This window comes from Cornus florida, unplaced genomic scaffold, assembly GCF_030987335.1.
Source record: "Cornus florida cultivar Cherokee Brave unplaced genomic scaffold, ASM3098733v1 CherokeeBrave_3.0.0_Hap2_Chr09, whole genome shotgun sequence".
In the NCBI taxonomy this organism is placed as follows: domain Eukaryota; kingdom Viridiplantae; phylum Streptophyta; class Magnoliopsida; order Cornales; family Cornaceae; genus Cornus; species Cornus florida.
This window is the reverse complement of record NW_026775579.1, coordinates 68,646,820-68,670,204: the sequence shown is the minus strand read 5'-3', so window position 1 is coordinate 68,670,204 and position 23,385 is coordinate 68,646,820. Positions and strand designations below refer to the sequence as shown.

Here is a 23,385-nt window from a genome sequence, read left to right as displayed (position 1 = left end):
AACAGAGAAAAATAAAAATATATCTCTCTCTCTCTCTCTCTCTCTCACTCAATATATTCAGTGGGATTTTGCACTCGAAAACTGTGGGGCCCACCTTGTCCTAGAACGGGGTTCTCCTTATTGAGTCGGGTCATTTTCTAACTATACGTACAAATATACTATATATAGCGATAGGCCGTTTTGACCCAGCTCGGGCAGACGGGGCAGACCCTTCCACCGTTCGGGCAGCTCTTAAACACTGCACACGCCCAAAAAGATAATGATCTCTCTCACACACACTACTGAGGACAACTGAGTAGAGAGAGAAAGTAAGAGTTCTAGAGAGAGAAAAAGAGGAGTGCAGAGGTGAAAAGTTTTCAGAGGGATAAAAAGGGGGCAAGAAAAAGGCAACATATACAGAAAGAGGGCTGTTGAAAATAAATCACAATGAAAGACGATTTTGTTTGATTCCCATTTGCCTTGCCTTTTCGGTAACTGTGTTGAGATCGGCTTTTGGTTCTGATCTTATCGATGGTTTGTTGGACGACAATGGTGGAGATTTGGGCGAGCTGTTGTTGATTTTGGGGAGCTAGGGTTTTTGGGCGTTGAGGGCTTTGGAATGCTGTGTTCGGAGGTTGTTGATTTGGATCTGAGAATATCAGGATGATAGTGATGGAGAGAGGGGTGGTGGCATCGATTTTTGTCTGGTTCATCGTGTTGGCTTATGTACTGAAATTCATCAGTGCTAATACGGAAGGTGTGTATATGCGTATGTGGGTTGGTTTTTCATTCTTGTCTGATTTTTCTCTGTTTATGTAAATTTTTATCTTGTATTGTTTATATATAGAAATGGGTATTTTCAGTATGATTCTGGTTTGTTCAATTTTGTAGTATAGGGACCAAAAAAGACCATGTAGTTGAATTTTATCTTCCTTGTGGCATTTATTATTTATTCTGTTGAACTGTATGAAATGGGTGAATACAGTAGTGATCATCACTGATCTTCTTTAGAAAAATGGGCACTTGAATGTATTTTTTGGACAATGCCCTTTATTGAACATTATTCCTCACATGCTTAATATGTAAAATGGCTACAGTATGCACATGATAGATTATTCTCTGCGACTGTGACTAATTACCCCGTGACATTCGAAACATGTTTTGATTCTTCATTACTTTTTTTTATTGTAAAACTCTGGCAATTGCCTTAAATTTGATAAACTTGTTCTTGGGTAGCTTTCTCAAGGGTTATATTCTACAACGATGATTCACTTAAGGGGCTTTGGCAGATACCATTCAGCCACAGGACATTGAGTAATCGCTGATCAAGCAGGCAACGTGTGCTTTTCTGAAAAACTGGTTTCAAAATGAACTTAAAAAATCAAGTGGAACTTTTGATTTTGAAATAGTTACAAATTAAAATAAACATTGATTAGAAGAGCTTTTCTGGTAAATCTACATTCACAATTTCTTATGTCCACAACAATTTTTTTTTCAAAACATCAAAAGCTCCTTTTGGTTTTAACAGATCCATTTGTTTCTCTTCAAAGCAGCGTGGCACACATCCAAGTTGCCTCTGCTAACCTAAGCGTTTTTCTTTGGATAAACTGTTTAGAATTTAAACCCATTTTTCGAACTAAAGCCCCATTTCTTTGTTGGAGTAGCAAGATTTGTGGCAATTGGGGATGAAGCTTTCTTATTTTGCCCAGTCCAGGCTTTATCATAGCATGCCTTTACAATTCTAGTGTTACAAGTGCCATCTAATTTGGTTTCTTTGATATATGACCAGGTGATGCATTGCATAGCTTAAGGACCAACTTAGAAGATCCCAACAATGTGTTACAGAGTTGGGATCCTACACTTGTCAACCCTTGCACGTGGTTTCATGTTACATGCAACAATGATAACAGTGTTATAAGAGTGTAAGCGGCTGCTCTAGACATGTATTCCATGTATATGCTTATGATTTAACCTTCAAAGCTGGCCTATGAATTAATCTGGAAATGGTACTATTTCTGATGACTTTACCCACCTACATTTTTTTTTTCAGAGATCTTGGGAATGCAGCTTTATCTGGTCAATTGGTCCCCCAGCTTGGCCTATTAAAGAATTTACAATATTTGTAAGCCATACTTTCATGCTAAGGACTTTCTTTTAGCTGTTTTAGTTTGTTCTTATAGGATTTATCAGTGATGCTGCATCGCTCTTTCTTTTTCCTTTTTGTTGTCTTCAATAAATTTCGCTAGCTGCTGGTTTTGTGTTTTTCTTTGCATATAGTACTCATAATTATTTTTAATATAATGAATATGGTTGCATGTTCTTAAGATTTATGTTTAATCCTTTGCTTATGTGTAAAGCAGTTTTGGAATTCCCTGCATTAGAAACGATTCCTCATATTGTGGTTTCATCTGGTAACATGAACATTAACAGTTTGTGACAAAGATCATAGCTATTGGTTTGGTGGGAAAGAGAAATGGATCTCGAAGGAAATCCTATAGAGATAGAGAAAATGTGCAACATAGAGGCAGCAAAAGAAGCCTAGTAAGAGAGTTCTGTGTACAGATACAATATTTGAAAATTGGATACTCTTTCTAGGGCATGTCAAATAAAAAATGTCCGGCATGTGGACAAGTATCTCATGCTCATAACCAACTGTTTTGTGTCCAATAGGGGTACTTCATGCATATTGCATTGAGAATACTTCGTGTATCCTAGTTGTGAATTCTGCTTAAAGATATTTTTGCTTTAAGAAATGGGAAAAACGGTTGGTGCATGGGTTTTTAAATGAGTTAAATTGATATAGGTGATATTCTTCGTATTGAAATACAAGAGGTATTTAGGAAAAAAAAATAAAAAAAAGAAACACAAGAGGCATATTTGGATGACTTTGGAACAAATTGGAAGGGCTATCCAATTATTTATATTGTTGGATGAGTTAGGGTGTGACTAAATTGTTGTTTGTAGAGAAAATATTTTTAACACAGAGAGACAGCTTGTGGTATATTTAACCAGCTGGCTTTTGATCAATTCCATGTGGCTTCCAATGAGTTAGGATGCTGTGACTAAAAGTTCCATTTGCAGGTGAGCAGCCTTGTGCATCTCTTGATCGCTCTAGCTTGGCTCCCATGCATATTGAAGCCATTCATCTTAATATCTTTTGGAACTTTTTTAAGGACAAGAAAGATTCTCTTTTGCATGAAAGATATTGCCATATTGGTGGTGGGACCATGTGCACTATTTTAGTTTTTGAGAGATCGGGTTTTCATTTTAATTTAAGGTTAAATTGGGGTGGGGGTGGGGGGGGCCTTCAGTCAGTATTTTGAAAAATCGTATATGTTATCAAAAAGTTTGTAGATTGGTGACCTTGAGTCGAGTTACTCTCACTATGTAATCAGTCATGCATGCATGATTAGTCGAGTATGGGTATCAAATATCATGGTGAGAATTAATTAATCAACTTTTAACTGTTGATAGGTCTAGTTTTTTTTTCGGTAAATCATTGATTGGTCTAGGTTGGTTAATTATCAAAAAAAAAAAAGTTGGTGGTTTTACTAAAGCTTCTTTAAGGTTCATGAATAATATTACTTAAAAAAAATGAAATTTAATTAAAATAAAAGAACAAAATAATCATAATAATAGAACATGATCTTGAGAATCCTTATCAGAGCAACTCTGAATTCACTCCTTGAAATTTAGAATTTTTTGAGACAAAGATCAAATTATAGTTGGAAAAAATAAGAAGATTATTGGGTACTAATATCATTGAGTATCATTAAGCATTGTTTATTTAAAAATAGAGCTCTCTTCTTGAAGAGAAGAAATATTGACACCTACTAAAGGAAGTGAATAATAAAATTCTTAAGCCAATTTTTTTGTAAATTGTAATTTGATGCATCTTCACTTAAGTGTGAATGCGAAGTACCCTCGTCATTCCCTAGGCCTTTCCTTCTTTTTTAGAGGTGTGAACCCTCGACTTATTTCTCTTTGCTTCTCATCAATCTATTTCATTTCCTTTTCCACCTTGTTGGACCAGAAGGAATCTCTCTTTCATTAAAAGTTGTCATACATCTAATAAGCTAAAGAGCGACTTATAGGTTGTGCCGTGCTCCTTTGGCTTTTGGTAAGATACTTCGGTTTACCAGGGAAAAAAAAACGTGGATTGAACAGCAATAACGTCATTAATGATAATCATCATATATCAACTTATCAAGTTTATATATCATAATCGTATTTGGATAATACAAAACACGTGCATACATTCCTGACTGTGATTGATCCCTGCACGTCTCCCGCATGGGCAGGGATGGAGCCAGAAAATTGTGTGAGGGGGGGCGATAGTGTAATTTTCTAATAATTCCAGTGGGGGCAGTAGTGTAATTTTGTAGGTACATATATCAAAATGTAAATTAATAGGGTATATTGCTAAAAAAAAAAAAAATCAGTGGGGGCAATTTGCCCCCACTGACTTGTGAATGGCTCCGTCCCTGCGCATGGGGTCACGGATTTTTACTCATGCTAAAACAGCCTGTATATTATGTATTAATGCTGAAAGCACCGTAATTGCTGGTTCAAAATGGATGACACCGTGAACATGCATTTTATAAGCATATGCCTAACTCTTGAAATGTTTGTCCCCCATGACTGGTCCATTGGATCTGTTTGGAGAATTTGCAAAACATATCCAATTATGGTTTGAATGGGCTCTAATCCCGTAGAAGTTTTTGCTTTAAAATTGTTCTCTAAATATCAGATATGTTTTGAAATTTTCATTCCATTTTTTGATTGTAATGCACCATTGAACTTGCTAGATAAAATATTGGACCCAATTTAGGCTTCCTTCCAGCCCAAGGGAAACTTTTCATGTACAACTTAGTTTAATGCTCTTTAACTTGGAAGTTGTATGATATTGTGAAGTTTCTCATCTACAAATCGTTAACATAATTTTTGCATGACAGGGAACTCTACAGTAATAACATAAGCGGACCGATTCCTAGTGATCTTGGTAATCTGACTAACTTGGTGAGCTTGGATCTCTACCTGAACAGTTTTACTGGCCCTATCCCAGACACTTTGGGCAAGCTGTCAAAGTTGCGGTTCCTGTATGTACACTTGTCACCTTTTCTCTTCAGCTGTTTGGCATTCATGTTGTAGTTCTAAATTTACATGTTCATTTTGCTTTTTTGCCATTAATTTATACTAACAAGAGGGATGTGCCTAACGCATTGATGTGGGTGGCAGGGGGACACTTGACAGTAAGGAAGAGGGGAGGGGTGCTTCAGTGGTGGTCTTGGTGTGTTTGGGTGACATGTAGGTTTTTGTGGTTGATATAGCCCATATGACCAATCTGACATTGATGGGCCAACAACTTACAAAATTTAACTTTAGAGTAGATTCCTGCAATTTCCAGCAAAAAGGCTTGAACACCATGAAAAATAATAGCAAAGGGAAAGATGAAGGAATTCGTCTTAAAAACTATGGCAATTATAATGGCCAGAGACCAGATGAAGAGGGAAAAAAAGAAGGAAAAAGGAGAGCAGTATACAGTAAAAAATCAAAGATACTCGTTGATGTAGCTGGAGAGAGAAATTGATGTAGTGGAAAACCTAATGTACAAACCTGCCATTTTCCTGCTGTTACTCAAAATTCACAGCAGGAGCTCTTATAGTTGACATGGTCACTGTCAAGTAATGGTAATGACTGAAAACCTTGGTGGTAACGGGGGTGGCAGTCATAGCAACTACCAAGTATCAATGCCACGGTTCTAGTGATGGTGGTGGTGTTTCACTGGTTGTGCAGCAGTTGTGGTGTGCTGGTGGTGGTGTTTCAATGGGGTTGTAGTTTTAGGCTTCCTTAATAGTAGCATTGAGGTGTTGTTGGGTGGTTCTAGGAATGGCTGTATTGAACTTTAATAAGGGATTATGGACTGGAACCAATCAAGACATGGGTAATTTTTTTTTTTTTTTTTGAAATTATCCAGAATAAGTGTTAAATTCCTTATCCAATAATTTATATTTTTTGATAGAAACACGCCTGCTTCAAATGTAAGAATGTTAGGCATTCAATTTGATAAGGACAGGTTCCTTGCACATTGAATGATTGATTAGGAAAGCTGTTTTTGTAGCATTATAACTTAGAAGTTTAAGTATCTGGAAAGAAGGAATGAGTTGTTAGGATTAAAAGGATCTATGTGAAAGTAAAATTCTCCAATGAAATTTGGGTCCACTGTATTTCTTTATGCTGAACTGCTTTTTCCCTCTTTATTTTGTATGTGTGTTGAGGGGGGCAGAGGTCGGAATGCTGTACACTATGACATATAGAATTTTGTGGTTATAAAAGTATCTTATATCAAATATAAATGCATAATTCAAATGTGTTATTTTCTGAAGCAATAAACTAGATTATTTCAATCTTCCTCAGCGGAAATTTAAAAATGTATTTGAGCCATGATATGATGCTAACATTACCCAACATAATAAAGAGCCCGTGACAATAGACATTCCAAACCTTGAGCAGAATAGACAACCTGAGTTTAATCCAAATCTCAACCCACTTTATATATATGTATATGGATATATATGTCACTTTATGGTGCAATTAGGTCTATGATGAAACTTTGGGGTGCCTTTCCCAGCCACCAACAACCCCCCTCCCTCTCTGCCTCCCTCCCCCGCGCGCGCCGCCAGTTAAAATAAAATGTTTCAGTTCACCTTTATTTGTCTTTTCTGATGGAGTTTTTATTTATTTATTTATTTATTCCCTAGTTGTACTCACACACACATGCCTCCACTGAGGCTTGAACCCCTGACCTCCCTTTGGGAAGTAGGGGCCTGGTACCACTAGACCACTGGCTTGTTGGTAAGTTTTTATTTATTTATTTTTACGGAGGTTCCCCAAACTCAACCAAGTATAATCCACAACCAACCTGAATTCGAATATGATTTTTATGACTCCAATTCAAAGATTTGATCATGAATTGGAGAGCTTGGGTTGAAGGTTGACTTGAGTTGAATTTCATACCTTTGGTAGAGTTTGGGCTAACTTCTCAACTTGTCCAAGCTGCACCCTTTTCTTATATAAGTTATATGCACCTCACTAGATGGTTTTGTGCTCTGAAGTATCCTGGTTTTGCTTAGCTTGTACATTAACAATTTTGATTAGCGTTATATCTCTCAAACCATCTTGGATCCTAACATTGTATAATCTTTAAATGTCTGTGCAAGGATAGCCGACTTAACAACAACAGCTTGTCGGGTCCTATTCCATTGTCATTGACTAATATCTCATCACTGCAAGTATTGTGAGTACTGATTGATTTTTTTTTTACTACTGTCTCTCGATCTCTCTCGATTTCAAGAATGCAATATTATCGCGTTGCACTATCATGCAGGGATCTATCAAACAACCGTTTGTCAGGAGCAGTTCCAGATAATGGCTCTTTTTCTCTGTTTACGCCCATCAGGTCCTTGCTAATAAATTAATATGCATTCATCTTGACTGACTTTGGTTTCCGGGATAATGCTTAATAGTTGATTTCGGTTTTTCTGTTTTTCGGTTTTGCAGTTTTGCTAATAACGTGGGTCTATGCGGCCCGGTTACTGGACGCCCTTGCCCCGGATCTCCTCCGTTTTCTCCACCCCCTCCATTTGTCCCACCACCGCCAATTTCATATCCAGGTGATTGTCCTACTCTTGCTTATTAAGAGTTGAGTTCTATTGAATGCCGAATATGTTGTAGCATGTCTTCACCTCTAATCTAATTTCTCCTATCTTCCATTGTTTTGGTTCGTTTCGATGTGCAAGAAATTAATGGACCTTCTATCTTTACGCCCATATGTTGTGATTTCGGTTAGGAGTTGCGTATGCATTTATTAGGTCAGCCAATCAAGTCAGAGACCATCCCCGAAGTATGCAGGGGCATCCCCGAAGTATGCATTTTCGTGTTGTGTGGGCAATCTCCTCCTCTTTCTTCACCTCAAATGGTCTTCTAATACAATTCAGAATAATGCATTCAATTTTAAATTTGACGGTAGAAGTGAATCTACAAAAAACTCAATCTAGCTTTTGAAATAAAATTTCAGGAGGAAATAGTGCCACCGGGGCAATTGCTGGAGGGGTTGCTGCTGGTGCTGCTCTACTGTTTGCTGCTCCTGCAATAGCGTTTGCATGGTGGCGTCGCAGGAAACCACGAGAGTACTTCTTTGATGTGCCTGGTTAGTGGTCTAACTGAAAGTTGGATTAAATTTTAACATGTTATACAGTCCAATTATCTCATTTTTACATGTATCTGCAGCCGAAGAGGATCCAGAAGTTCATTTGGGGCAACTTAAAAGATTTTCTCTACGAGAATTACAAGTTGCAACAGATAGTTTTAGCAATAAAAATATTCTTGGTAGAGGTGGTTTTGGAAAGGTATATAAAGGACGCCTAGCAGATGGTTCGTTGGTGGCTGTGAAACGACTAAAGGAGGAGCGCACACCTGGTGGAGAGCTGCAATTTCAAACAGAGGTCGAGATGATTAGCATGGCTGTGCATCGAAATCTCCTCCGATTACGTGGCTTTTGTATGACACCAACCGAACGGCTGCTCGTTTATCCATATATGGCTAATGGAAGTGTTGCATCATGCTTGAGAGGTATTCTTGTTATAAAATTTCCAAGCATTTGTGGAAGCTTTCTTTTCATTCGTTTCACTAGGTCTGTTTTCTTCATTTCCATTGGCTGTACTGTTCCTGTGAGGGCTCATGTTTCAAACTACAATATGGTTTCATCGGCTGCACTATTGATATCATTCCTACACGTTTAATTCCGTTTCAGTATTTGTAGAATGCCATTTACAAAGCGGAAAGGCCTTGCCATCTTCAGTTATTCACTTGATTTTATTTGTGCAATTTTGTAGAACGCCCACCATCTGAACCGCCGCTTGATTGGCCTACACGGAAGCGAATCGCATTGGGATCTGCAAGAGGACTATCTTATTTGCATGATCATTGTGACCCAAAGATTATTCATCGTGATGTGAAAGCTGCAAATATTTTGTTGGATGAGGAGTTTGAGGCTGTTGTTGGAGACTTTGGGTTGGCTAAACTGATGGACTACAAGGATACACACGTCACTACTGCCGTACGTGGCACTATTGGACATATAGCTCCAGAGTACCTCTCCACTGGAAAATCTTCTGAGAAAACTGATGTTTTTGGATATGGGATTATGCTTCTGGAGCTAATTACAGGACAAAGGGCTTTTGATCTTGCTCGTCTTGCAAATGATGACGACGTCATGTTGCTTGATTGGGTATGCATTTACAATCTTCTTTATGTTTATTGGTATTGCTTATCTTCTGTCTATGTTGCAACTCCTTGGACTTTATTTGAGTTACACATTTTATGCTTTGTTTGGTTAGAGGGATGGAAAACAGATGAAAGGAAGAGGAGGTATTGGTATGCATCTCTTGGATACCATCCTTTTGTTTGTTTGAATAGAAGGGAAGGAAATGGATAATATCACTCTTTTACCAATCTACCCTTAAATATATGAATTAATATACTTGAATGAGGTTAACCAAGCTTCTCAACTTTATCCAACATATATCCTTTTTTTCTCTCTCCTCTTCCTCCTGGACAGAAACAAAATTGTGGGACAGGAGAGATGCCTCAACCATCCTCCCATCCTTCACCTCTTCCTCTACATGCTCCATCTCTCCTCCCCTTCTGTCCCTCCTACTAAACATAGGCTTAGTTTCTGTATCTACCAAGATTTTTTTCCTTTGTAGGCTGGATTGCAAAGCTGGATTCATCTTTCTTTAGATGGTTAAAGCATTGTAGACATCATCATATTCTTTCTGGCAGATGTTAAGAGCTAAAAGAGAGGAAGAATAATGTAATAGTACATGTTTTGGTTGGTTATATCTGTTCACTTCTGGAGCAGTTCTAATTTTAACTCTAGGAAAACTTCAACACAAGCTAGAATACTCTCCAAATGTTTTTTTTTTGGCATCTAGAAGGGTTTAAACCTCGTTTAGCCTGATGTGCCCACCACCTCAAGAGCACTCTCTTTTAGTCAAATAACTAATCAGCAATTATGAAAATAAGGCTCTCTATGTAGTATATTTACCAGTGCTCACCGCCTTGCTTGCCAGTACTGTCTACACCCAAGCTCCAGAATCTGACATAAATGTCCTATATTTCAGGTGAAAGGACTTTTGAAGGAGAAAAAATTAGAAATGCTAGTAGATCCTGATCTACAGAACAACTATGTAGAGGCTGAAGTGGCACAGCTAATCCAGGTTGCACTTCTCTGTACACAAGGCTCCCCAATGGATCGGCCCAAGATGTCTGAAGTGGTGAGAATGTTAGAGGGTGATGGCTTGGCAGAAAGATGGGATGAGTGGCAGAAGGGAGAAGTTCTCCGCCAGGAGGTGGAACTCGCTCCCCACCCAAATTCTGATTGGATTGTTGACTCAACGGAGAATCTACATGCAGTTGAATTATCAGGTCCAAGGTGACACCTCCATGGTTCAAGTAAAGAACGGAATTATAATGACCTTTATTTTTTCTCTTTTTTGTCATAAAAATTTGCCTTTTGCCTTTTTCTTTTTTCTTTTTTATTTTATTTATGTTTTTACCAAATACCCCCTTATGAGCTCTTGTAAGCCCATTGTGAGTTACATTCATTACATTTGTGCATATATGAAGTAGTATCAACGGGCAATTTTTACAATCCATGCTGCGATATTTACAGCAGAAATATCAGTGAAATTTGCTTAATTTTGTTGACATAGTGCAACAGCTTTTAAAGGCTAGAAGAGAATACTCTGATTATTAGAGAGGATATGTTCCACATAAACAGACTAGTAGACAGCCTCCCCGGCGGCACCCAAGTAAGAGGTGTAGTGGCAGCCCTAGCAGGGTTTTTGAATGTAGAGTCTACCGCGGCATACAGAGATGAACATGAAAAAGGATCCCGTTGAAGTGGTCATTCTTATGTTAGGGTTCCGTAAGGGCTGTGGTTCAATAGTCTTATGGTGTTTCGACTTCTTATGCCTGTGTTGGATCCATAATCCATGCAAGTGCTGTTTTATTGTAAATTTTATTTTATTTTATTGTATTTATTTATTATTTATTATTATTATTTTCGGGTCAAAACTCAGATTTAGTGCTTTCTGAAGTACTAGAGTGTATTTTGAAAGAGATGAACCTATGGATAACAGAAGAATCATTAAAAAATGCACTGATGGAGCTGAGTTCTGCTGAACTTCTGTTCTGTATCTTGTATGTATGATAGTTAGAGGCGTGGTACGCGCTATGAAGCTATGTTGTTGGGTTATTTCCAGAAAAAAAAAAAAAAAAAAATTGGTAGTCGATGGGTGGCAAATCTTAAATTACACAAACTACAATTTTGTATTTATTTGGGAAGAGTTGCATGGGTATCATGTACATAAAGGTTAGAAACATCCGCACATTGCTGTTATCCCTTCAACGGCATTCGTTGAATTTCATTAAATTACGCGTATTACTAACTTATTCCATCCAACCGGTGGCAAACGGGCGGGTTGGGTTAAGTTTGGATAAGGTCAAATATGAACGGGTTGAATATAGATTGTGACTCATATTGAACCCGCTTGTAACGGGTTAAATATGGGTTGGGTGAAAATGGGACGAGTCAACCCGTTATAATTCGCCAACCCATTTTAAGTAAAAAAAAATTATTATTTTTAAAAATCTCATTATTGTTATAAAATATTAATTAATATAAACAAAAATATCAAAACCAAGAACTTTGAGAGGAGACAGAATGTAGAGAGAACTCTCTTTATTTCCTTTTGCTTTTTCTATGCATCTTGAATACACACAAATACCCATATATATATATATATATAGCCATAAGCCAAATTTACAAAGCAAGTTAAGGAAATAACTTGCTTATATGTACTTAATGTGTTCACACCTACAACATTATATATATAATGAACCTGTACACATAATTTAAACTTGCGTACCAAATTCTCTCAATAGTGGGTCACGCTACTAATTCCATTTCTTCCAAATTTTCATAAATAGTGGACCCCACACCATATATATATATATATATATATATATATATAACAATTATTATAGTTTTTTATTTTAGATGGATAAAAGCTTGTAAAAATATGTATGTATAATTATAAATCCTCTAATTTATTTTGGAATTTCTTTAAATTTATAGAGTATTATTTTATTTTGTGACTAAACATGCATGAAGGTAAGATATTATATATATATATATATATATATATATATATATGAAATCATTTGTTAAGCTTTTTATAGAATAAATAATTAAATGAATAAATCGGGTAGTCCTACTTTGAAATATGGATGTAAACATAGGTTTCTTTCGAACCATAGTATTATATACACGAGGAGTCCATGATGCAGAGAGAATCTTAGAAAGAATTTTAGAGAGAGATAGTGGGAGAGAAAGAATTTGGAATCGTGTGAGAGGATTTTAGAAAGGAAGAGATAAATTTGAGTCAAATAGAGGTTGTGAAACGGGATTTTTTATATAATGGATGAAATATGAGTCAAAATGAATAACCTATATTTAACCCATTTAACCATTTATAAAAATGGTTTGAATATGGATCACTCATTTTGACCTATATTTTAAAATGATTCACCTATATCCATTTTAAAGCGAATGGATATGGACGGATTGATGAGTCATGACCCATTTTGCCATCCCTACATCCAACTAACCCCAAGATTCATTTCTTGAGTACTCTTCTTCACATGATCCAGCCGAATAAATGAGTGTTATTTAATTATTGGGTAATTTGCACAGACCTCCCATATGGTTTGCCCTAATTAAGCATCCTTTCCATTTCGGAAATTACGCGGACCTCCCCTATTTTTGAAAATATTCTACACGGACCTCCCTTATGTGTGACGGACCATTAAATACACTAATGGACCTTGCTAATTTACTGAAATGCCATTAATTTTATATGATAAATGACTGATATATAGAGAGAGAAAAAAAAAAAAAATAATAATAATAATAATCTTAAACTGTTTTGGGGCCGTCGCCGCCGCTATCTACATAAAAAACCACCATGGGCGCCACCGCCACCTCTACCGCCACCAACATCTCTGTTTTCCTCCATCTTTGTGTGTGTGTGTATATATATATATATATATATATATTTGTTGTGTATGCGTATATTATGTAAAGTTAGAAAGTGAAGAGAGAGAGAGAGAGTGTGCGTGAGGTGGAGGAAGAGGTTGCCGGAACGATTCGCCGGTGGGTGGAGGTCGCTGGGACAACAACATGAATTGGGTTTTCTTTGAGGTATGCACATATATATATATATATAATCCCGTTTCCCCCCCTTTAAATCTGTGAATGGTAATCCATGAGAAGTTCTTTGCCACAAATTTCAAAGAACAGAAAGCAGTAAAGTATAAAAATAAAATAATAAAAAATATATGTAAATCGACTAGATCGGCATTGAAATTGTTGGAGGAAGCCTAAAAGACGCCAATTTATTTTTGGAAAGGAAAATGACACGTCACCGAATGATTTTTCCGAATAAGTTCTCTGAAGTGTTTTTGTCCACCTTATTTACTTAAATAGTTTTTATAAAATAATTGTTTAACAAGTGATAAGTATAGTCAACCACGTTAAATTCGGTGTTAATTTGGAAATTCTTTTTCGGTTCCATATCATTGCTCTTTTGGAAATCATGAGTTAAAAAAATTTTGGGTTAGAATTGGTTGATTTCAATGGCTATTGTTTTGGTGGTGGGGATGGCGGCGACCCCTGTTTCCGTAGCTGAACAGATCTAAGCCTTTATTCTACACGAATAACCCCACACAAGGTGAACCACATATTTTCTCTCTCTTAGCAAAGCACCACAGATCGACAACCATTAATAATTCAATTGACCTCCATCACTGAAACGATTCCATAGCTGGACAGATCTAAGCCGGTCCGATTTGGTTGACAATTTCTCATTTTTCTTGTGTCCTGATTGCAACTATTGTTTATGGGTTTTTGAGATTGTTTGTTTATGGGTTTTTGAGATTGTTCATCATCATCAGGAGGTGTTTATGTTTGCTCAGAACATTCAGATTAATGTTATATATGTAAAGTTATGCAGTACACTGTCTGTGGGTTGACTAATAGGGTTATATATGTGTATTTTATATATATATATATTATCGAGGGTATTTTAAAAATTTTAGTAAAATTAGTAAATGACGTCATCATTTTTCCGTTGTTGACTGCCGTTGACTCTAACAGAAGGGAGGTCCGTATAGAATATTTTCAAAAGTAGTGGCGTAATTTCTGAAACAGGAAGAGTGCTCCCTGTAATTAGGGCAAATCATAGGAGAGGTCTGTGTAAATTACCCTTTAATTATTACATACAAATGTACCACATACATAAATATTTATACATACATAAATATATAGTATACATATATGTTGTACATTTAAGAGTAGCATTTGATCTAAAGAACACCACAAAATATAGATGTGAAATATATGGAAGGCCTCTATTTCCTGAAATAGATAAAGGTTATATATATATATTACATACTTCAAAAACATTGTGTATTTTGAACTGCCTAAAACTGCTCTGTATTACGGAAGAAATGAATAAATCTAACACCACATTTCATAAATATGTCTAAGAACTTCATTACCACATCGAAATCACTCACCGGAGAGCTAAAAAAACTTATGGAGAAGTCTCAGTGACTGGTAGATAGCCAACTCAAAGCTCATGGGTGGTCCGGATATCATCTGCTAATGGACGGACACCAGATTCCAAATTCGAGTCCTTTGATACGAACAAGTTTGGGTATGAGAAGAAAACTTCATTATCCATCGAATTCAACCGCTGAGGTTGGTGAAGTGTGGTATCATGTCCAAGAACATATTCACTGGAAATAGGAGAACCAGTTTCCACTTTGGGATTGGCATATGAAGGGTGATTTTCTTGACGAGGGCTTGGGGTATTTGAAGCATCACCGGAATCATCCCGGGAGTTCTGATGATCAAAATATGGGTTCTCCATTGCACCAGACTGACAAGGATCTGCATGGAACAAGTTCTCATCATCCTTTTTCTTGACAACTTCACTGATTCTAACCTGTGCAAGGTTAGCTGCAGAGCGAGCAGCAGTTGCCGCAAGTTCAGCCATTTCCGCAGCGGTCTGAGCAGCAGCCAATATATCCTGCAAATCTATATTGCCGTTAATTTTGATCCTTGGGATGGAGGGAGGAGGATCACTTTGTCTCGCAGAAAATGACTCAGAAGATAGTGGTGGAGGAGATATGAATGGCAAAAACTGTTTATCTTCCACCGGACCAACTGAAATATTCGGAGGTTCACATTCATTAGGCACCACCGTTTCCTTCTGCAACATTTTCGCAGGCTCTGTGTGTGATTCATGCGACAGATTCTCATTTGTTTCAGATTTTTTTGGTGATTCCTTATTGACCTCAGGCAGTGGAGGGAGAGGGAAAGGGAGCATTTCTAGTGCTGGGGCAGTACCCACACTTGGTTTTAGTGATTCCTTGGGAACTTCAGGAAAATCTGATGGGTTGAAGGCTGGATCGGAATCTGATTGTTTATTGGGGACTTGTTCCACGGCAGAGCACAATGATTCGTCTTGTTCCTCTTCGGAAAGGGGCAATTTAGGCCCACTGACAAACTGCGTTGGCCCGTTCTGGCAAGAAGATGACACAGATTAGGCACGAAGAGATAACTGGAACAAGGGCGGTGAAAAATATTACTTACCAGTAAGTCTTCATGTGGCTTCAAAAATTCAGTTTCAGAGGCAGCTGGATCCCAATCTAAGTCGTGCTCTTCTGCAATTTCCTTCAGCATCTTAAGTTTCACATCGGCAGCAGGAGCACGGACAGATAACAGTTCTACCAACTGCAATACAAAAAGAACAACAATGTCATTAAGGAGATATAGAAATAAATAAAGCAGCTAACCTCCCAATTTAATTACCCTATAAGATGAAAACTAATATAACCTGGCGATTGACACCACATTCTGGCATGAGCTCAGTTGCAGCTGATACAAATTCCTTCCCGTATTTGCTAGCTAATAGCATTTGAAACTGCAGCAACTCAGGCAGATCTGCACACCTTGGTGCGGCAAAACACACACTAGAAATCGCTTCTTTCAAGTCTAGAGGACATTCCCTGCATGGTGAAAAAAATCAATTTCAGAGGATGAAGCAACTCTTACTGAGCATTTAGAAGCTAAGTAGCAGTTCGTACAAAGGTCTAGAAAAATACAGAAATAACAATTTAGGCAAGTATCAGTAAATACGGTCTAAAAAAGAACAAAAGCCAATTTAGACAAATCAATAAACAGATCTATAATTTATGCATAGACCAAAAAATTAGTACCACATTTACTATAATAGTGGGAAAATTGACTGAAGTGACATAAGAATTTAGAGATGTCTAAAAGCTGAAATGACATAATATCATGTGGATAGTAGAGTAGCATAGCTACAATGTTATGACTAACTTCAAGACTAAGGGTGCAACTTGCACTAGTTGGGCAGGTTGAGAGATCAAATCAAGCCCAAGTCAAGATGTAGAACCCTCCATCCAAGCCCGAGCCCAACCCAGGTTGACAGGGTTAGCTCAGTTGATTAGGTTAGCTAGGTTGAAGTCATGCGGGTTGGGTTATCACCGCAGGCGAAAGCGAAGTATCACACCGCAGGCGAAAGCGAAGTATCTATCAATCAGAGTAGACGAAAGAATGAGGGGGGTCCTATTTCAAATTTAGGAAATGAAAGCTAGCTAGCTCCTGCATCATCTAGTGACATTGGGACGGTTTGCCCTTGGTGGCTCAATTTTCCCTGAATCTAACCCTTCTCAGGGGATTCCATCCACAGACCATGTGATATTTATAAACATTTCAACCAAACTCCTCATTTTTGAAGGCCGAAGGAGAATGTGGTGACCGAGCAGGGGCCTATTGATGAATGAAACCCAACCTGAATTGGGATCGGGTTGACAAAAATCAATCCAAGCAATGAAAAGTTAACCAAGTCCTTGTAGAGACCACCTTGGCCACCCAAGTTGCACCCCTATTCAGGACACCAACATCAACAAATAAGAGGCACATTTTGCATGAATAGCAAAAGACATATAAACTCTATGAACTGAGACAAAATAACAACAAAACATACTCTTATTAGGCTTATCATTTCCATTACCACTCCTTCATTGACATAGTGAGTTTAGTGAAATCTGTCAATAGTTTCCCCACTGCTGAAACCATTAGCAAATTTGTTCCAATTAAAACATAATTCATTCAAGAACCACAATTAGAAAATAACATCTACTTGATTCAGGTGGGGCAGCAGAGTTGGTGCTTTGCCCTACATTAGCTGTTTCATGGCACACTAGCCAGTACTTATTTATGGTAACTAAAATCCAAAATTTTTCACAAAATTCTAAGAGTTTGATCCACAAAGCCATAAGCCTAATTTACCCCATATAATTTCAGACCAAAAACCCTAATTTTTTCCTCGCAGTCCAGAATTCCTACAACCTGTTTCCTACAATTTTATACCACTCCAACTTCAACCAGTTTCCATTATTTTTTATACCACAATCAACCTAAAACCCCAACCAATTTAAACCTAAAGCCATTTCCACCTTTTTAATTGTACAACCGAAAAACCAAAGCCCTACTCTCCACATTCAATTTTATGGAAGAATTCACCATTCATTTAATAAATTGTCCTACACCGCTGCATTGTGTTAATCAATGGTTCCTCATGTCTCATTACAGACATCTGTTTCCATCCATAATAGCACCCATAAATTCAACAGTTGCAGTCCCAGAATTTCCAGCAATATTTTCTGATCCATATCTTACACCAGTTAATACAAGAAAATTTTAAATGAGAGATATGAAGAATCAAACATTTAACACAATAAGGCTTTAAAATAGAATTATATAGCCAGCAACATTCCTAGCAAATTCTTTCAAGCCCAAATCTGGCTTTGCCAAAATTTCCAAATTATGTCCAAGTTTGGTTACTTGATTTTTTTGCATTCCTAAAACTTCCATTGAATCTTAAAACAGAACTTCTTCTTTGAACTTTCACTCAACTTATTCATAAATTCAAATGACTCCTTGTCCAAAAAATTTACACAAACTTTCACATTAACCATATTAGTCACATAAGTGACAATTGTATACCATAGTTTTGAATGAGATTTCACAATTAATTTGCTATTTAAAGAGAACAGTAAATATATATAAATATATTAAAGCAAAGAATTTCACTCGGAAGTACCTTTGTGTTTCAATTATGAGAAGGCGGGCAGTAATAAGCTCACAGAATAGCTCAATGATCTCCTGTGCAGCTATCATTTTCTCTTCCCTTATAATATGCTCAACCTGAACAACAAATACCAAAAGAACATAACTACCAGGATACAAACATCATCGATACAATCCTTTTTATAACTCACCCATAATTCTGTAAAGGCATCAAGCTCATGCCTCAGAGAATTCATATCCACATTAACTCATATACTAAGAACTACACTGGTTTTTACCCGAATTCGAGCAGTGGCTTCTTGACCCGTCTCAAGGAGCTTGGCAATGTCACGGCGCATCTGCTTTATCTGAATCTCTCTCCTGTTCCTTAGTAACTTTATGCGCGGAATGGTCAGTTTTAGTAGTGTTTTGCTGTATGAAAGGAGAAAAATTACATAACTAATGTTATAATTCCCCAAGTTTCAGAACATTGAGTTGCACATGAAAGTATTGTCACTTATAGGAGTGTATGTATGTAATAATACAGACATCATTTAGATATAACTACATTCATACATAACAAAAAAAAAAAAATTCAGAACTCACAAAAAAAAAAATTCTACAAATTTAGGTGAAACTTTGAACTAAATTTTCATTAGGTACTCCCAATGTAATTTATCATAAGAAGAACCATCAACATGTACCTTCAAAAGCGTAAGTGTGTGTGTCAATGTGTGTGTGTTCGTGCACGTATGGAACTGCATTTCAATCACAACTAAGCTTATGAAATTCTGTGTTTAAACAAAGTGCATGAAAGCAAAATCGGAGCAAAAATGAAATTAGTAAAGAATTAAAAAAAAACAGTTTATCCAGTTCCATCTGTTTGGTTGTTGAGAAACTGAGGGAAAACAATAGGAATTGGAGAACTGCAACAAAGAAAAGTACCAAAATTGCGCGCACTCATATTTATTTTGAAATACTAATATTTTATCAGCAACCAGAAAGTGAAAAAATTTCTTGCTGAAGACAGAAAGATCGAATTTCGAGAAAATTATACAAACCATCTCGCCGCTTTGAAGCCCTGGTTGAAGAAAGAATTGAGCATCGACATGGCCGATTCTCTCCAAAGCTCAGATCAGAATTCCTAACAGAAACAGTAATTCAAATAACGATATGAATGAATATGTATATGATTATATATATATATATATATATATATATATATAATACCACAGATATTTTTTATTTGTTACATCTATTTCGCTGAAAGTGATCAAAGCCGTGTGCAGAGCGTAGAGCACATCCTTTAAGCGAAATGACCTGTCGTGTCTGATGACTCATCAATGGAATGTTCTGAAATATTTTAGGGTTAATTACAATAATACCATTGAGGTTTGGTCAAATCTCACATGTAGACAGATTATGAAAATAACTTTCACTCATACCCAAAATTATTTTTCCCACCATTAAAGAAATGTGGATGAACAATTTTACCCTCATTTCTTTATTACATTTTAATACAAAATATCATATAACTAAAATGACTGAACTACCCTAATCAATCTATATACACACATATATATAAAAAAGAAATGAACATTATTCGAATGTAAAAAATGTGAGTTGCACGCTGCGGCATATATCAAGACGTCATTTAGTCTTTTGGTATGTATGGAGCGTCAAATATTTACCAAATAAATACTATGTCAATTAGATTATCATCAATAATAATAATAAAATAACAAAAAAGAAAGAATTTTTGAGAAAAGGAAAAATTGAAAGATAAATGATGATAATATACCTACAAAAAAAAAAGAATAATAATATTAGACATACATTTGTTTATATAAATACACACACATTGATGTGTTCCTTAAATCTTCATCATACTATGCATATAAATATGTATTTGTGTGTAAAAATGCAAGCGCATTCGTGTTTAAAAAATTGAGTTGTTTGAAAAATTATTCTGCTTGACTAGACTACACATCAACCCAGCCAAACATGATTAATTTTAGGCTCACTCTCTTTAAGTTAAGGTTGGGTTCAACTTCTAACGGGGCGGGCTTGGGTTAAGATTAACCCTTCAATCAACTAAACTTGCCCGAGTTGTATTCCTAACTAAACTATATCATTTTGCTTAATTTTCTTTACAATTGAGCCACCCATTAATTATATATATATATATATATATATATATATATATATGTATGTATATATAGGGTAAATTGCATAAAATGGTAGTGTGCGACTAGAGAGATGATGATAATGGTGGAGATGAGTTGAGCAAAGACGAAGAAAGAGTAAGAGATGCCAAAGAAATGAGAGGGTCTTAGAAGAATTATTGATTCTTTGTTCGCTCTTTTATTATATTTTCATATTTATACGTACACACATATATATACATAGGTTAGGGTTTTAAGTTTCGGAAGATATAAGTGTGTGTGAGTACTTAGAAAAAAAAAAAATTGGATAGTTCAGGGTTTTTTTTTACCAAATTAATAATTTATGGGGTATTTTGCAAAACTGTGTTAGTTTAGGGAAGTTTGTTGCATTTTTTTGAATTTTCTGTTTTTATGAGGGCACGTAGTTAATTTTACAGTGCCATTAATGGCTGACTCAAGAGTGGGTGTTATTTGCAAATGGTAGATAGATCAAGAGTTTTTTTCGCAAAAGTGTAGGTGAGACTTTTTCTTTTTTTTTTTTGGATTTTACCCATTAAATTTCAATAATGGAAGAGGGACCACCATGGCTTCATAATAATTATGCATATGAAGAAAAAAAAGTCAGAAAATTATTATTTATTGGAAGATAATATTCATTAAAAAATAAAAATATAATTTATAAGTTAGTACTTCCTAAAATACTATATGAGTGGGTTTTTTAAAGACAATTATGTCATTTAATTTGTTTAATTAATTGAGATAAACCAAATCACACGTGAACCCCGCACGAGCTGCCCTTCCGGCCGGTCAGGCACTGGCCAGGCAAGTTTGGGACTATTTAAAGTATGTGTGTGTATCAGTGTGTGTCTTCTTATACGTCATGTCGAAATGGGTAATTTAACGTAACGCTTAATCAATGAACTGCAATGATTCCAATTTTAGAAAAATAATGTGTGGTTTATGTGTATGAATTTGGAAAAAAAAAAAATGATATACAAATGAAGGATTTGTACCCACTCTTTCACCAAAAAAAAAACAGTGGACCTCACAATAAGCGTGATGGACCGCACCTCTCTTGTGAAAGATTCCCAGAAACACAAGCCTTATATATATATATATATAGCATTTGTTTGTATAATTGGAAAATGTGATTTTCCTGATTTCCTAATTAATAAATCATTCTCTGTAAAGCTCTCAAATATAACAACATAATGCAGAAGACCTTTGCCTCTACCTTTCTTTGCTTGCTTTTACTCCATCTCATTGGCTCTGGTATGTTTTCTTCTCCATCATAGATAAATTAGTTCTTTATTTATTTATTTATTTTATTTTGACTAATTTTCTACTCAAATTTGTACCCAATTCAATTAGATTTATCAATCTGGAAAATTCTAGATTTTGAATTACAAAATGACAGTAGTTAAAGAATTATATGCATATGTTCAATGCATGTATACCAAATTAATAAGAGCAACTATGAAGGTTTTACTCATATATTTTTTTTTTAAAAAAAAGTCAGGTTTTAAATGGGGATCAATTCCTACATTGTTTTCAGAAAAATGCTAATACTTAATACGGTTTTCGCTAATTAAAGATGCCAAAGAGTTCAATTGGTTGCCCTAGATTTGAATCTATTTGATAGTGGGACTTTTATCACCCGAACAAAGATTAATAAATTAATATATTTCTCGCTAATCAAAGATGCTTAAAGAAATGCATTGAGTTCAATTGATTGCCCGAACCCATTTGATAGTCAAACTTTTATCACTCTAACAAAGATAAATACTTAATATACTTTTCGCTAATCAAAGACGCCGAAAGAAATGCACAGAATTCAAGAGTTCAATTGGTTGCCCTAGACTCGAACTCTTTTGATAGTCAGACTCTTACCACTTTGACAAGATTCAATTATAAATTTTAACAATCAACTTTATAAAATACATAATTTTGGTGTGAGTAAGAAAGTTCGGAAATTCGAAAAAGCTGCTCGATCATTTAGACATTTAAACAACCACTTGAAAAGACCATTTGAGAAATATTTCTAAACTTGCAAATTTGCAATATTGATTTTCATTCACTAATTACAAATTTAGTGAAATCTAAAGGCCACCACATGGATTAATTAGGGCTTTCATAGTTTGGTATAATTAATTTAAATGACTCAATTATTATCACATCAATCAATAATAAAAATCGATCGGGACTTTTATCATTTTTCTTATTTGTTTTGATGCGGTAGGTGTGACGTCGGATGAGGAGGAGGAGGGATGCCTGCAGATGAAGTGCGGTATGTATATAGAAATGGAAAACTGCAGTATTGGCAGGTGCTTAAACGAATGCGTTCTCAAGTGGGGAAACCAGGTCCCCATTTGGTATGGGCAGTGTGTCCATGAACACAAAACATGCCTTTGCGTTTATAAGTGCTGTCTTTAGTACTTCTTAGCATGTTTCGATGCTTGCATCGAAACAAGAAGAAGTTCGGTAAGACATTTTTAATGTAGAACATGTAATTTTCCATATATATATATTTTTTACCATTTTTTTCATTTTGTTTTCCGGTGTTAGGCTTATTCTTAGGTATTTGGCTTCTAAAAGTGTTTTCGTGTTAAAATTTACCTTGTTTTATCTATACCATTCTTCCATAATTTGTTTGCGTAATGTGTATAGGGCTTGTTTGGGTTGTCATTGAAAAAATAAAAGTTAAAAAATCGAGAAAACATAAAATTGTTTTTAAAAATTATAAAAGAAAATTTTCTGAAAGCAGACATTTTTTTAACTGAGTTTTTAAAAAATAATTTTCAGAATCTATAAAATTGTTCGCAAAGCTGAACCATGCATACCCTTTTATTGTACTAGAATTATCAAATGTCATATTATGTGCAGCAATAACCATATTCTTCTATTGTATCACAAGCTTCTCAACCTTTTATAGTATAATAAAAGAGAATTTTT

The 23,385-nt window shown here is 35.9% G+C and overlaps 2 protein-coding genes across 3 annotated transcripts; one reads left to right on the top strand and one right to left on the bottom strand.

Annotated features, from left to right (window-relative positions):
• The first annotated feature begins 251 nt into the window (after nucleotides 1–251).
• On the top strand, nucleotides 252–10,693 carry LOC132274239 (somatic embryogenesis receptor kinase 2). 2 transcript variants are annotated; one of them, XM_059775479.1, is made up of 12 exons: nucleotides 252–736; nucleotides 1,769–1,901; nucleotides 2,030–2,101; nucleotides 4,935–5,078; nucleotides 7,205–7,276; nucleotides 7,367–7,438; nucleotides 7,540–7,652; nucleotides 7,829–7,903; nucleotides 8,057–8,188; nucleotides 8,269–8,610; nucleotides 8,874–9,268; nucleotides 10,164–10,693. In XM_059775479.1, the coding sequence occupies exons 1-12, from the start codon at nucleotides 643–645 to the stop codon at nucleotides 10,476–10,478; spliced, it is 1,959 nt and encodes a 652-aa protein (XP_059631462.1). In that variant the 5' UTR covers nucleotides 252–642; the 3' UTR covers nucleotides 10,479–10,693. The 2 variants fall into 2 exon arrangements, with proteins under 2 accessions (XP_059631462.1, XP_059631463.1); XM_059775480.1 differs by lacking the exon at nucleotides 7,829–7,903 and having other exon boundaries at nucleotides 253–736.
• A 3,770-nt stretch (nucleotides 10,694–14,463) lies between these two features.
• LOC132274238 (uncharacterized) lies at nucleotides 14,464–19,536 on the bottom strand. The gene is made up of 6 exons (XM_059775478.1): nucleotides 19,330–19,536; nucleotides 18,568–18,700; nucleotides 18,303–18,406; nucleotides 16,008–16,179; nucleotides 15,764–15,904; nucleotides 14,464–15,692 (listed from the first exon to the last, which is right to left on the bottom strand). Exons 1-6 carry the CDS (start codon nucleotides 19,377–19,379, stop codon nucleotides 14,736–14,738), a joined length of 1,557 nt encoding a protein of 518 aa, XP_059631461.1. The 5' UTR covers nucleotides 19,380–19,536; the 3' UTR covers nucleotides 14,464–14,735.
• Nucleotides 19,537–23,385: the final 3,849 nt, after the last annotated feature.

Excerpts from the sequence above, each read along its gene's own strand:
- LOC132274239 (XM_059775479.1), top strand. The coding sequence starts at position 643 with ATGATAGTGATGGAGAGAGGGGTGGTGGCATCGATTTTTGTCTGGTTC. Across the intron at positions 2,102-4,934 it reads TTAAAGAATTTACAATATTT|GGAACTCTACAGTAATAACA; the intron begins GTAAGCCATACT and ends TTTGCATGACAG. Across the intron at positions 8,189-8,268 it reads GTACTTCTTTGATGTGCCTG|CCGAAGAGGATCCAGAAGTT; the intron begins GTTAGTGGTCTA and ends ATGTATCTGCAG.
- LOC132274238 (XM_059775478.1), bottom strand. The coding sequence starts at position 19,379 with ATGTCGATGCTCAATTCTTTCTTCAACCAGGGCTTCAAAGCGGCGAGA. Across the intron at positions 18,701-19,329 it reads GGCTTCAAAGCGGCGAGATG|CAAAACACTACTAAAACTGA; the intron begins GTTTGTATAATT and ends CCTTTCATACAG. Across the intron at positions 16,180-18,302 it reads CTCATAATTGAAACACAAAG|GGAATGTCCTCTAGACTTGA; the intron begins GTACTTCCGAGT and ends TTCACCATGCAG.